This window comes from Microcaecilia unicolor, chromosome 6, assembly GCF_901765095.1.
Source record: "Microcaecilia unicolor chromosome 6, aMicUni1.1, whole genome shotgun sequence".
NCBI lineage: Eukaryota > Metazoa > Chordata > Amphibia > Gymnophiona > Siphonopidae > Microcaecilia > Microcaecilia unicolor.
The window spans coordinates 140293327-140308324 of record NC_044036.1 but is presented as its reverse complement, the minus strand read 5'-3'; the positions used below and the strand labels follow the sequence as shown (position 1 = coordinate 140308324).

The window sequence follows — 14998 nt, the reverse complement described above, 5'->3', positions numbered from 1 at the left end:
AAGTAGGGTCGAGTGAAGGCTTCTTAAGGAGAGGTGTGACCACAGCATGTTTAAAGGCAGCAGGGACAATCGCAGTGGAAAGTGAGAGGTTGAGAATGTGACAGATAAAAGGAATAAGAGCAGGAGAGATGGCATTAAGAAGGTGGGTGGGAATGGGATCAGAGGAACAGGTGGTACATTTTGAGGAAGAAAGGAGAAGTGTAGTTTCCTCAATAGTAACTTCAGGAAAGGAGGAAAGGGAATGAGGGGAAGGAGAGAGAGGGGAACGGACTAGTGGAGGGAGAGCTGGTGAGGTAGAGAAAGCAAGGTTTATCTTTTGAACCTTGTCGTGAAAGAATTCAGCAAGGGTCTGAGGAGATAATGAAGGGGGAGTTGGAGGAGGGGGCACCTTGAGGAGAGAGTTCAATGTGGTGAAGAGAAGTCGAGGGTTAGAGCCAAGAGAGTTGGTCAGTTGGATATAATAATCCTGTTTGGCGCATAAAAGAGCAGATTGGAAGGAGGTCAGCATGAACTTAAAGTGTAAGAAATCAGCAAGGGCCCGAGATTTCCGCCAGAGGCGTTCAGTGGAGCGGGTACAGGAACGTAGGTAGCGGATATTAGAAGTCAGCCAAGGCTGGGGTTTTGTACGCCTTATAGGGCGGGTCATCAAAGGTACAAGACTGTCTAAGGCAGAGGATAGACTATTGTTGTAAGAAGAAACAGCCTTGTTGACAGACGTGGATGGTGCCACAGTAGAGAGGAGGTTTGAAACATGGGAGGATAGAGATGGAGGGTCAATATCCCCCTGATAACAACATAAAATCCCCTGATACCGGATAAAATGGGTCTTCATGTTCAAGTGTACAGCGCTGCGTACGTCTAGTAGCACTTTAGAAATGATTAGTAGTAGTAGATAAAAAGATGTCCTAGCTTTATGTGATTTAACTTATGCAGTTAAGTCCTGAGTATTGGCACTAAAATACAACCAGGAGAGGTTTAAATCGCTTGACCGGGGCTAATGGCGAATATTTAGCGACACAACTGGATCGTGCCACTGAATATCCACAGTTAATGCCTGAGCCAAAACCAGCTTATTTGTAGGTGGGCCGTGGGCGGAGCTGGCAATTGTTCAGCACTTAACTACAATGTTCAGCACTTAACCGCATAAGATTACTGGATAAAATGGGTCTTCATGTTCAAGTGTACAGTGCTGCGTACGTCTAGTAGCACTTTAGAAATGATAAGTAGTAGTAGATAAAAATATGTCCTAGCTTTATGTGATTTAATTTATGCAGTTAAGTCCTGAGTATTGGCACTAAAATACGTGTTAGCCAGTATGCCTGGATACTCAGTGCCAGCGCCCAGACATGGCACTGAATATCCGTGAATAAAGCAGCAGTGGCCAAAAAACCGCTGACTGCCACTGCCTGAATATTGGCCAGATAGCACTTACATAGATGAATGTACATTTAACATGAGAGCATAAGAATAGCCTGACTGGGTCAGACCACTGGTCCATCTAGCCCAGTATCCTGCTTCCAGGAGTGGCCAGTAGCAACATTCCAGAATCCCAAATAGCAAGATTCCATGCTGCCAATCCCAGGACAAGCAGCAGCTTCCCCATGTCTGTCTCAATAGCAGACAATGGACATTTCCTCCAGGATTTTGTCCAAACCTTTTTTAAACCCAGATACACTAATTGCTGTTACCACATCCTCCGGCAACAAGTTGCAGAGCTTAACTATTCTCTGAGCGAAAAAAAAACAACATATTTTCTCTTACTTGTTTTAAAAGTATTTCCATGTAATTTCATTGAGTGTCCCCCTAGTATTTGTACTTTTTGAAAGAGTAAAAAATCAATTCACTTCTACTCGTTCTAAACCACTTAGAATTTTGTAGACCTCAATCATTTCCCCTTCAGCCATCTCTTTTTTCCAAGCAGAAGAGCCCTAACCTCTTTAGCCTTTCTTCATATGGGAGCAGTTCCATCCCTTCTATCATTTTGGTTAATCTTCTTTGAACCTTTTCTAATTCTGCTATATCTTTTTTGAGATACAGCGGCCAGAACTGAACACAATACTCAAGGCGAGGTCACACAGAGGCATTATAATATTCTTGGCCTTATTTTGCATCCCTTTCCTAATAATTCCTAGCATCCTGTTTGCTTTTTTGGGCGCTGCTGCACACTGGGCAGGGGGTTAGCTGAGCGCTTCGCATTATTCTATCATTTAGGCACACGCTTAGCGTGTAAATGCAAGGGGGCAGAGCATATGGGTGGGGCTTCCACCTACACACGTAACTTACAGAATACTGTCAGTTATGCACTAAAGTACCAATTTTATCTTCTGTTGGCATCAGGGCTGCCGAGAGACTAGGCTGGGCCCGGGGCAAGGCCGCCCCGCCTCGGACCCCCCCCCCCCCCCCCCGCCGCTGCAGTCCGCGGTCTCACCTGCCTGCCTTCACAGCTCCGGGCCCCCTTCATTCAAAGCGGCAGTCGCACATCGCGTCTCTTCTGGCCTTCCCACTCTGTGTCCCGCCCTCGTGTGATGTAACTTCCGGTTTCCGCGAGGGCGGGACACGGGAGGGAATGCCAGAAGAGACGCGATCTGCGACTGCTGCTTTGAATGCAAGGGGCCCGGAACCGAGGAGGCAGACAGGTGAGACTGGGAACTGCAGCGCCGGCGGCCTGACCCTGGCACTGGGCCCCCCCTTGGAGGCCCGGGGAATTTTGCCCCTCCTGACCCCCCTCTTGGCGGCCCTGGTTGGCATGGCATAAGCAGGCGCATCTAATTGTAGAATGTATTATTTTAGTCTTTTTACCATGTAGATGCCGATTTACCTTAGTATTCTATATTTATTTTTTTTGCTGTTACATTTGTACCCCGTGCTTTCCCACTCATGGCAGGCTCAATGCAGCTTACATGGGGCAATGGAGGGTTAAGTGACTTGCCCAGAGTCACAAGGAGCTGCCTGTGCCTGAAGTGGGAATCAAACTCAGGACCAAAGTCCACCACCCTAACCACTAGGCCACTCCTCCTCCTGTGGGCCAGTGGCCTCCTCTGCTTAGATTGTAAACTCTGTTTTTTGACATCTGTTGACAATGACATCTAATGATTTGTTTTATTGTCACTCCTCGTTTCATTTTATTCTTTCCACACCTCCAGGTCAAAGATCTGCATAGAGACTACACACAGAGGTTGAAATGAATCCCATCATCCATCCTTCATGTATTTTCTCTACTTGCTAGCAGCTAAAACTATCTTTTCTTTATTTAAAAAAAACAAAGATTTTAATACATTTGTTTCAAATCCTACTACTTACTTAACCCACCACAAGCATCCTCAGCTTCAACTTCCGGAAATCACCTCAGCTTCCGGAAATCACTAAAGACCGATCTGTTCAAAAAGGCATACCCTACTGATCCAGCTTAAGTAACTGAACTCAGCAACACAACGAAACCATAACCTGCAATGAACAATATATCACTTTTCTTCTCTTGATTCTTTAATGTTCTGTAACAACATGTTCTGAAGGAGTGGCCTAGTGGTTAGGGTGGTGGACTTTGGTCCTGGGGAACTGAGTTCGAGTCCCACTTCAGGCACAGGCAGCTCCTTGTGACTCTGGGCAAGTCACTTAACCCTCCATTGCCCCAGGTACAAATAAGTACCTGTATACAATATGTAAGCCACATTGAGCCTGCCATGGGAAAGCGCAGGGTACAAATGTAATAAAAATAAATTCTGTATTTGTTTCATCACTGGAAGTGGCTAACACCTCACGGCACTATGTAAGACACATTGAGCCTGCAAATAGGTGGGAAGTGGGGTACAAATGCAACAAATAAATAATGAAATCTTGGTGTTCAGATACTAGTATAGAATTTGTGCTCAGCACACTCCATCCAGGCATCTAACTTTGGCAGCCAGTTACAGAATTGCCCCCAGTAGGGTTCATAGCAGAGATTCTTAAACCAGTCCTTGGGACACACTTAAGCCATTCAAGTTTTCAGGATACCCACAGTAAAAATGCATGAGAGAGATTAACATTCACTGCCTCCACTGTATGCCGATCTATCTCATGCATATTCATTGTGGGTCTCCCGAAAGCCTGGCTGGTTATGTGTTGTCTCAAGCACTGGATTGAGAACCACTAGTTCATAGGGATCAGAGCTAGGAACTTTGTATAAATAAAAAATTTAAAAAAAAAAAAAAAAATTTTTCAATAACATACATAGCCATAAACAAAGCTTACATTTCCATCCTTTGATTGATATAACCTAATATAACTGTCGTAATCTTCAACTTGTACAACCAGAGATTTCATCTACAAACAAACTTGTAAACCCCATCATCTCTTCCCCTCCCCCCCCCCCCCCCCCCCCCCCCGCCCCTCCCTATGTCTGTGTGTCTGATGAGTCAGTATTCGCATTGGTGGATGACCACGTAGTATATAAGTCCCAAATCTTATGGTGCTGAGCTATTTGTCCATTGCGCATTGCAGTAAGTTTGGACATCAACTGGATGGATTTCAATTTTTCCAGGACAGCCAATAATTCCGGCAGCCGTGGTTTTTTCCACGACGACGCCAGGACCATCTTGCCCGATACAAATACCTGGGTGGCAAACCGGTGGATGTTTTATTTTTTTAACTCCTGGCGGCCTAAAGTGTAACAAACAATTGTCCATTTTCATCGGGTATTCTGTGTCTGTCACCTTGTGCACAAAATCAACAATTTTTTCCCAATATCTTTGTGCATGGTCACATGACCACCAGAGCTAGGAACTTTTCTTACAGGGAGGCACAGTGCATTCTCACTCATTTGGGCAGGTCCTATGGAAACTATAGATGCAGCAGAAATATTGCCATTCCAGCCTTTAATTACAGAAAGTATGCTTTTTTGATAGCTGTTTGATTTAACCTTATACTGTAAGAAGACTAGGCCTTTTCTGATATTTCATTTCCATATCCCATAGTGGAGAAAACGCAAACCTTTATGCTGACCCAAGCTTTTATACACCAGCAGGATTAATGACCTACGAAATGCCCAGTGCTTTGAACAAATGAAAATCTCCATGGCAACCTCCGTTCCTCATCATTTCCTTGTGTCCCCTTAAACATCTTACATCCGATATTCAAAGTGCCTAACCTGGATAAAGGGCCCTTTGGACCGAGGAATGACTCTTCCATAGCAGAACATGCTCAATGGGATTTTGAAAGGAGTTTCTGTGGGTAAATAAGTGTTTTCCCACAGAGCAATTCCTTGGAAGATTGCCCTCATCCTACATGAGGAAAAGCAGATGCAACATTTATTTATTTAGATTTTTCTCACACCTTTTTCAGTAGTAGCTCAAGGTGAGTTACATTCAGGTACACTGGGTATCTCTCTGTCCATGGAGGGCTCGCAGTCTAAGTTTGTACCTGAGGCAATGGTGAGTTAAGTGATTTGCCCAAGATCACAAGGATGTACAACATGTACTTTTCTCACTGGGGGAAAAATGGCAGGTGATGGGGGTCTGGTTAGGAGGTATCCAGTCAAGTATATGTGGGGATTTCATTGAGCCAGATTTTCAAAGGGAATTTCACTTGTAGACATGTAAATATTAAGTACCCCAGGGCCTGCAAGCACTATGGTGAGTTCCAAACATTTTCTTACTGTGACATCACAGTTCCTTACTGTGACATCACAATCAGTCCCTCTCCTGTTTCTGCGATTTAAGGATGATGTACACACTTTCATTATTTCTGTGATGCTCTATTTTGGGTGCCTTACAAGTTTATGACAGGCTACAGTTATAGTCCAGACAAGTGACAGTTCAGCCTGTGTTGAAAGAATGGGAACTCAGTGACAATCCTACGGCTTAGCTGCACGCCTTCTGATAATACAGTCCAACACATGGCCACACCCTAACATTGTTCACCTACAGGCTTATTTTCAAAAGAGAAGGGCGCCCATCTTTCGACACAAATCGGGAGATGGGCGTCCTTCTCCCAGGGTCGCCCAAATCGGCATAATCTAAAGCCGATTTTGGGCACCCTCATCTGCTTTCCGTTGCGGGGATGACCAAAGTTCCCGGGGGTGTGTCGGAAGCATAGTGAAGGCGGGACTGGGGCGTGCTTAACACATGGGCGTCCTCAGCCAATAATGGAAAAAGAAGGGCGTCCCTGACGAGCACTTGGCCGACTTTACTTGGTCCATTTATTTCTTGCGACCAAGCCTCAAAAAGGTGCCCGAACTGACCAGATGACCACCAGAGGGAATCGGGGATGACCTCCCCTTCTCCCCCAGTGGTCACTAACCCCCTCCCACCCTAAAAAAAAAACTTTAAAAATATTTTTTGCCAGCCTCAAATGTCATACCCAGCTCTCTGACAGCAGTATGCAGGTCCCTGGAGCAGTTTTAGTGGGTGCAGTGCACTTCAGGCAGGCGGACCCAGGCCCAACCCCTCCCCTACTTGTTACACTTGTGGTAAATGTGAGCTCTTCAAAACCCACCAGAAACCCACTGTACCCACATGTAGGTACCCCCCTTTACCCCTTAGGGCTATGGTAGTGGTGTACAGTTGTGGCGAGTGGGTTTTGGGGGGCTCAGCACACAAGGTAAGGGAGCTATGCACCTGGGAGTAATTTCTGAAGTCCACTGCAGTGCCCCCTAGGGTACCCGATTGGTGTCCTGGCATGTGAGGGGGACCAGTGCACTACGAATGCTGGCTCCTCCCACGACCAAAGGGCTTGCATTTGGTCGTTTCTGAGATGGGCGTCCTGTTTCCATTATGGCCGAAAACTGGGGACGACCATCTCTAAGGATGACCTAAATATTGATATATTTGGGCCTCCCCAACCATATTATCGAAACAAAAGATGGACGCCCATCTTGTTTCGATAATACGGGTTTCCTTGCCCCTTCGCCAGGACGTCCTGCGAGGACGTCCTCAGGAAAACTTGGGCACCCCGTTCGATCATGCCCCTCCACATGTTGCTTTGCAAAAATTCAGTTCTTTTTTTTCATTTCCAGTTGGCCTGTTTCCTAATGTACCTGTATTTGTTTGTTTAAATGTACTGCCTTCTAAGTTAACTCTATCAGCAGATAGCTGTTATTTTATACACAGCTCAAAATAGTTCATAAACATGTCAAACAGCACGGGACCACACAAAGGTTCCTCTTGAACCCAGATTTGTTATATAACTGGGACCCATTCTTTCATTAAGAAATATTGCAAGGACTTTTCCTTCCTTGTAAATGAATTGGGTAGGTCATTTAGCCACATTACAATATACACTTGGCGTATTGAACTAAAAAGGCAAAATCTAATTACAGGAAATCAGTAAAGGAATGCAAAATACATTTAGACCTGGAGTAATAATCTTTCCTTGTACGTGTTTGCAAGACGTCAGGGGAAGGCAATGCAACATCCAGAGTGTGTGACTAGTCAAGTTAAATAAAAGAGCTGCATTCAAGTTGTTAACATTGATGTCACCCCTTTTCTTAATGCTTCCTCCGTTCCTTGACTCCATTTTGTTCTTTCATCTGTGGCCAACTGCACTGTTTTTGTTCTCTGCCATTAGCCTGTGGCCATTTTTTTAAAATTACCATTTCAGCATTTACTAGTACCCAGGGGCGTAGCTACGTGGGGGCATGGGCCCCCGCAGATTACGCTCTGGCCCCCTCTTCATTTGACACACACACCCGCGCCGCCGCATCAGGTACCTTGTTTGCTGGCGGGGTTTGGAAACCCCGCCAGCCGAAGAGTCTTCTTCAGTGCCGGTCGACTCCAGTGCCTTCGTTGTGGGATCATCTGTTTCTGACGCCTTACGTCCTGAATCGTGCATGTAGCCCCGTGCAGGACGTAAGGCATCAGAAACAGATGATCCCACAACGAAGGTGCCGGAGTCGACCGGCGCTGAAGAAGACTGGCTGGCGGGGTTTGGGGGACCCGCACCAGTAAACAAGGTACTTGATGCCGTGGTGGGGGGGGTTTGCGGTTGCGGTGGGGGATCCAAAGCGGTGGGGGGAGGCGGCTAAACAGTGCCCCCCACCTCAGGCTCTGGCCCCCCCTCCCGCCGAGGTCTGGCTACGCCCCTGCTAGTACCACCTATTTTCTAGGCTGTAAGGTCTCCCAAGTTATCTATACGCTTAACCAGTTAGTACACGGTAATATAGATGCAGTAACTGGTTAGCAATAGGAATGTCCACGCTCCACCCCTGACACGCCCCCTCAATACAAAAAAAATTATTTAGTGCATGGCCAGCGCACATACATTCCAAAATGACCGTGTGATGCCATCATGCATCCTGCAGTACTCCATTTTTTTTTCCGTGTTAGGCGCACATGAGCACCTAATTCAGCTTAGAGCCCCTTAAAGCAATGCTTCTCTGCTCTGTCCTGGTGGTCCGCCTAGCCGGCTGGTTTTCCAAAGGTAAATATGCATGAGATGTACATATAACAGAAATCCAATACATGCAAATTTATCGGATGTGTATTCATTGTGATCACCCTGAAAAACTAGCTGGCCAAGTGTACTTCCAGGAGAAAGTTGAGAAACACTGGCTTAGAAAACAGAGCCTGATGTCTTTAAACTTCACGTACCAAAGAATGGTCTCTCTTCAGGGTTGAAAATTAAAACCAGTTCCGGGCAGACTTCTATGGTCTGTGCCCTGATAATGACAAGGACAGATCAAGATCAAGTATATATATGTTATATCACATCATATCAGATGCTATGGGTTTATCTTGTTGGGCAGACTGCATGGACTGTGCAGGTCTTTACCTTCATCTACTATGTTACCTGCGGGTAACTATTTTCAAGCAACAAGACAAGAGGAGAGAAAGGGAACAGCTCTGAGAAATGTCTGCTAGTAGAGGTATAATATAATTGTTGAAAACATTTTGCATTTCAAACACATGATGAACTTAATCTCCTTTCTTTCTTTTGTCTTTTCCAGATAATTATGCTAAAGAGTATCTCTGTTTAAAGGACTATGCAGATAACCCCAGCATGGTATCAGCCATGGAAACAGATATCTATGACACTATTTTGGAAACCACTGATGGTGCCAGTGCTGATGCTGGCTGGTATCTTCCTTACCCTTTGGGCTTCCAGGTTTCTCTTACCAGTGTTCTTATGCTGGAGATCGTTCTTGGATTCAGCAGTAACTTCACCGTCCTTGTCCTCTACTGTATGCAATCCAGTCTGGTTGATTCAGTCAGTAACATGGTGACCATGAACCTTCATGTTCTGGACATCATCATCTGTATAGTCTGCGTTCCTTTGACCATTGTTATCATATTGATCCCACTCGAGCACAACATTGCCTTGGTGTGCTGTTTTCATGAGGCTTGTGTGACCTTCAGCAGCATTGCTACAGCCATAAACGTTCTGGTGATCAGTGTGGACCGGTATGACATCTCGATAAGGCCAGCCAATCGGGTCCTAACACCCAGCAGGATGGTGATGCTTTTGTCCTGTGTCTGGCTAGTCTCCCTCATGGTCTTCTTCATTCCTTTCTTTGAAGTGGAATTCTTCGGGGATCCAGACCACATGGCCACTTGGCAGAACAGGACTCTGCTCTGTGTAAGTGTCAACGAGTATCATACAGAACTGGGGATGTACTATCATCTTTTCATCCAAATTCCAATTTTTTTTATTGCTGTTACGGTCATGCTGGTCACTTATTCAAAAATTCTCCAGGCCCTCAACATCAAAATTGGCAACCACTTCAAGAGAAGTCAACGTCGCAAAACTAAGAAGAGGAAGAAGAGAAAATCTTCTGACCAAAGTTCCATGGGAGAAACCAAGAGACTAACTCAACCTCCAATGGTCCAGAACCCACCCATGAGAGTGCAAGCCTCCGTCTCCGTGATTATTGCACTAAGGCGTGCTGTGAAACGTCACCGAGACAGGAGAGAACGTCAAAAGCGTGTTTTCCGAATATCCCTCATCATCATCACTACTTTCCTTTTATGCTGGGCTCCAATTTCAATTGTCAACCTTCTCATTCTTTGTGTTGGGCCCAGTGACCTGCTGGTCAAACTGCGTATCTGCTTTATCACCATGGCTTATGGCACTACCATCTTCCACCCACTACTCTATGCGTTCACACGACAGAAATTTCGCAATGTGTTGAAAAATAAAATGAAAAAGAGAGTAGTCTCCATGCTGCAGGTTGACCCTGCTCCTGGAGGGACAGTCATACACAACTCCTGGGTGGAACCCAAAAAAGGGCGAAAATCAAAGTTGGAGTGCAGTGACGGGACAGATCGTTGCCTCACAGAAGCAGTGAAAGAATGACTGGTCTTTTTCCAGTGGTAGATAATTAAGATATTACAAATATTCAAGGTGCAATACTGATTCACAGTGTAAATGGCTTATTTTTCAGTTTTAAACCTTTATATATGAATCAAATACACAGACTGAAGACCAAGTGGTACTGGTTATATTAATATATATTCTGGCACCACCTTTAATGCACTGCCATCTCATCTGTGTGGCCTGGTTCTGAATCAGCCCATTCAGTGCAGGATGACTAATTTGCACCAACTGATTCTAACATATTGACATAGGACCATGAACTATGGGCCTGACAGGTTATCAGAACCTAATCTGTTATTCTTCTAGGGTCAGCACTCAAGGTGCTGGTGGACTTCACAGTGGGACACAAATGAAAGATTTTCCCAGAAGGGTGTGTGCGTGTGTGAGAGAGAAAGAGAGAGTCATGCTACTAACAGCAACCAATAAACTGATTCGGCTAGGGAGTGGAGTTACCAACACAGTGCTATCAGGTTCTACAAAAAACTAGGGAGATTTTTAGAAAAGTAGACTTAGGAAAACTGGCCCATCTTTTTGGGGGCTTCATTGTTATCCAGCAGAATTCTGGGAGTTATTTTTTCCCCTGTGGTATGGTGTAAAGAGGTTAAATTTCATTGACAGAAGATCTCTGAGTTTCCACTGAAAAGTGGTTGTTTTTCAGTTGTTGAAACTCAAGTTCTGCTGAGTTCTATACTCAGGGTTCTCTGGAAATACCCCTGTCGACCAGGCAACGGTGCCATGATTTTGCACACACAGAATTTGTTACTGTTTATAAACGCATTCTTCCACAAGGCTTTTTAAATTCACAAACTCTGTTCTTCCATTTTACCCAATAAAGTTGAAAGAAAACTTGCGCTAAGGCTACCCTTTGCTGTTGGTTATCAATGAAGCCCTCTTGTGTTTAACACCAGGGAGTGAACACTTCTGTTCTGATGATCTGTGGATCACATACATTGCTTGAGGATCTATTGATATTCCACGGAAGACCCAGTATTGTATATTCTCTAATGGCTGCTTCTGATGGCACTGGGGTGTCTACAGTGAATCAGATTAAACAACTGTGTTCCAGTGACTAGGATGTTGTCAGTAAGGTATATTTTCAAAGACAGATGGAGGTGAAGGTTATTGGAGGAAACAGACTAAGAAGAATTGTTTCCAAGGTATGTGCTGCCGAAAATTTCAGATCATGCATCGGTGACTCAGTCCATAGGTGATGAAGGTATTTTCAAGGTGATAAGAGCCTTGCTTTCATCCCTTTTATTTAAAGCCTTTTCTTGGCACATCGAGAAATGTTGCATACTGAGAATGTGGCTGAGATATTAAGTATTTATTCTCCCTTCTCTTAGTTTTTTCTTCAAAGTACTGCGAGTCAGTGCAGAAACCTATGATGGAATGAGAATGTCAGGTATGAAGTGGCATTGGTGAGCAGCAGCCAGGAAGGTGAGCAAATCTGCTGGGGAGTATTTGAACTAGCAATCACTGAGCTCGGATGCAAAGCTAGTAAAAGCAGTTAGCATAGCAGGGTTTAAAAAAAGATTTGGACAAGCCCTAAAATAAAAGTCCATAAGCCATTATTAAGATGGATTTGGGGAAATCCACAGCTTATTCCTGGGATAAGTAGCACAAAACCTGTTTTACTCTTTTGGAATCTTGCCAAGTTCTTGGACCTGGATTGGCCACTATTAGAAATACTGGGCTTGATGGACCTTCAGTTTGTCCCAGTATGGCAATGCTTATGTTTTTCTGGTTGCAAAAATTAGTGGGATGCAAAATGAATGGCAAGGTGGAATGGGAAGTGTATCCTGTGAGCTGGCAAATGTAGTCACAGCTGCTAGTCAGCACCAGTCATCGGACTCAGTGTGAGAACATTTCTTTCAAACAGAAGTAGAGAATTCAGGAGAGGTTCTTGACCTTGCAGCCATGGGGGTTATACACTCCAAAACTCCCCAGAAATATCCCCAATTCAGGCATTTCTTGTTCATTTTTAGGCTGCTAATTAGTCCACCCTAGGTGCAGGCAACGAGGAGGTGTACGGAGCAGTCGTGCAGCTGTCGGCTCTACCAGTTTCCTGCCCCCTCTGACGTTACTTCCTGTTCCGAGGCAGGGGACCGACAGCCGCGAAACTCCTCTATGCACCCCCAGGTGGTGGGGAGGGGATCATGCGCCTGGGGGATGTAGCGGTGACCTACCCCGGGTGGTAACCAACCTAGGTATGCCACTGTGTATATTAATGAGTTTGTCTTATTTTTATTTTTTTTTTTATTTTTGTTATGTGTACCCCACGCTTTCCCACTCGTGGCAGGCTCTATGCAGCGGGCAATGGAGGGTTAACTTGCCCAGAGTCACAAGGAGCTGCCTGTGCCGGGAATCGAACTCTAAGAAAGCAATAACCCCCGAGTTCTATGGGTAGTTGTGCTCACAAATGAATGGGTTCATGAGGTGTCAAGAATCATTTTTTTATGTTAATTGGCAGTAATTTGGATTTGCACACAGATCTGCCTGAGCACTATTCCATAATGCTGCAAACTTCAATTGTCTCACTTGCAACACAAAAGGGGGCATGGCCATGGGAGGGGCATGGGTGGGTCATGGTTATTCCAAGAGTTTTGGCGAAGTGTTAGAGAATATCGGGGTTATGCACCAGGATGAGGCTAAGTCCTCACACCCGCAGATGGGCACATGAGTCTGTAAATGGGGCTCAGCCTGGAGGAACCTTTATGGAACAGCAGTTAGTGTGGATTTGTCCCGGTTCCTAAATTTGAGCATCATTTACTGAATCTGCCCTAAGTGTGATGTCCGTGTACATGATAAAGTGCAGTGAAATAGGTTCTACTGTATAGTCAAGCCTTTTAACTGATTATCTCTCACTTTAAAGAAAGATTTTATTTGTTCATGTAAAAAATGTATTCTAGGTAGTTTCCAAAAAAACCCACACACAATACAATAAAATAACAAACAATAAAACAAATCATAACTCACTCATATAAAAACAACTCTTCTTGGGACTAAATATTTATTCAGTTGTTCCTATAAAATATCACCAAAGGCCTTCCAGAAAAATACTTTTTCAATGACTTTCTAAACAAAACATACTTAGATCATAAGCTTAGCTCAGTTGGTAGAGAGTTCATAATCTAGGCCCAGCAACGTTGAAAACTGAAGAAAGATATTCCTCAAGATGTATTTGTTTAAAAGTAGGAACTTCAAATCAATCTTTACCAGAAGAATGCAAGGAACTTGATGGACATTGCAGTCTTAGAGAAAATATAAGAGAGGCAGGTAAATCATCTTAAAATGCTTTGTGAATTAAAGTTAAAACAAATAGAAGGAAATATTTTTTCACTCAACCAATAGTTAAACTCTAGAACTCTTTGCCGGAGGATGTAGTAACAGTGGTTAGCGTATCTGGGTTTAAAAAAGGTTTGGACAAGTTCCTGGAGGAAAAGTCCATAGTCTGCTATTGAGACAGACATGGGGAAGCCGCTGCTTGTCCTGGGATTGGAAACAGGATACTGTGCTGCAGCTAGATTGACCCAATTTGGCTATTCTTATTTTCTTATGTTGTTATGTTAACCTGAGTTCTCCAGAAAACTGAGAGCCAATGTAGCCTTGCCAAAACTGGTGACATATGCTCAAATTGGTATGTCCTCGGCATAGTATTCAGTATTCCAAAACACTCAGTTACAAATTTTACTAATGCTAATCCCTTTAATTTGAAATTATTTGACCAAACCATCCTCAGGGGATGGAGCTTTTCAGATTAATGTCCCAACACAGAACTTTATTCAGTAAAGACTTTTAGGGTCCTGTTTACAAAGGCACACTGGCGTTTTCAGTGCGCACTAAAAATTAGCACCCTATGGACATCTACACAGCGTGCACTAAAACCACTAGCACGCCTTTGTAAACAGGGCCCTTATCTTTCTCACTGAGGCCTATAGAATACAATCTGATTGGTTCATGAAGTGTGTGACATCACACCCAATGAGAACCAGTTGGTTCAAGTGGATGGCAGGCCAAGTCTGAGCTTTTTGCTAACATGTTGTCACCAGGGAGAGCGCTCCCGGTACAATCAAGAAACAAATGTCCACCAGCAACTTCAATTTTAAGGCTTTTATTCCATGCAGGTTTCTAGTAGACCTGATACACAGGTCCAACAGCAGCATTCACCTTCAATCTTAAACACATGTAAGCCACCTGAAAGTGTGTAGCAAATAGTCCCCTTTAAGCAGTAGGCTGCCAGCACCTACCAGGATTCAATACAGGCTCACAGTCAACTTCAGTCTGGGCTCTTTATCCAGTGCACAATGAACAGTAGTTCAGTCCCCAAGCCAAACAGTTCAATCAGTTCATCATCTCAGTTAAATCACAAAGCAGCCTTTACCCTCAGGAGGTTTCAATACTTTAGGGACTTCCTCACACCCAAGGGATTTCAGCCTGCTTCAGTACTTTAGGGACCTCTTTTGCCCAAGGATTTTCAGCCTGCAACTGCTTCTCTCCTCCTGAACTGAACTCCCCTGGGTCTCCTTCCCACCTGCCTAATCAATCCCTGGCTTCTGCTCTCACAAACAATCATTCTCCTTCCACTAGCTTCCACCACACCCATACCAGCTGAGTTAAGCATTAGACTAATGAGGAGCTCCTGCACACAGGGTTTCCTATCTCTCTTTCCCCCTAGTGGCCACCACTCTACACATCCTGCCAGCTTACACCC

General features: G+C 44.6%; 1 protein-coding gene across 2 annotated transcripts in view; it reads left to right on the top strand.

The window, feature by feature from the left end:
* The window catches only part of LOC115472329 (G-protein coupled receptor 22-like), a 151990-nt gene extending 140987 nt beyond the window's left edge, over nt 1-11003 (top strand). For both annotated transcript variants that reach the window (XM_030206571.1, XM_030206569.1), the window contains exon 3: nt 8921-11003. In XM_030206571.1, coding sequence (XP_030062431.1) covers nt 8974-10266 — 1293 coding nt within the window. In that variant the 5' untranslated portion in view covers nt 8921-8973 and the 3' untranslated portion in view covers nt 10267-11003. The remainder of the gene's footprint in view (nt 1-8920) is intronic.
* The last annotated feature ends 3995 nt before the right edge of the window (nt 11004-14998 follow it).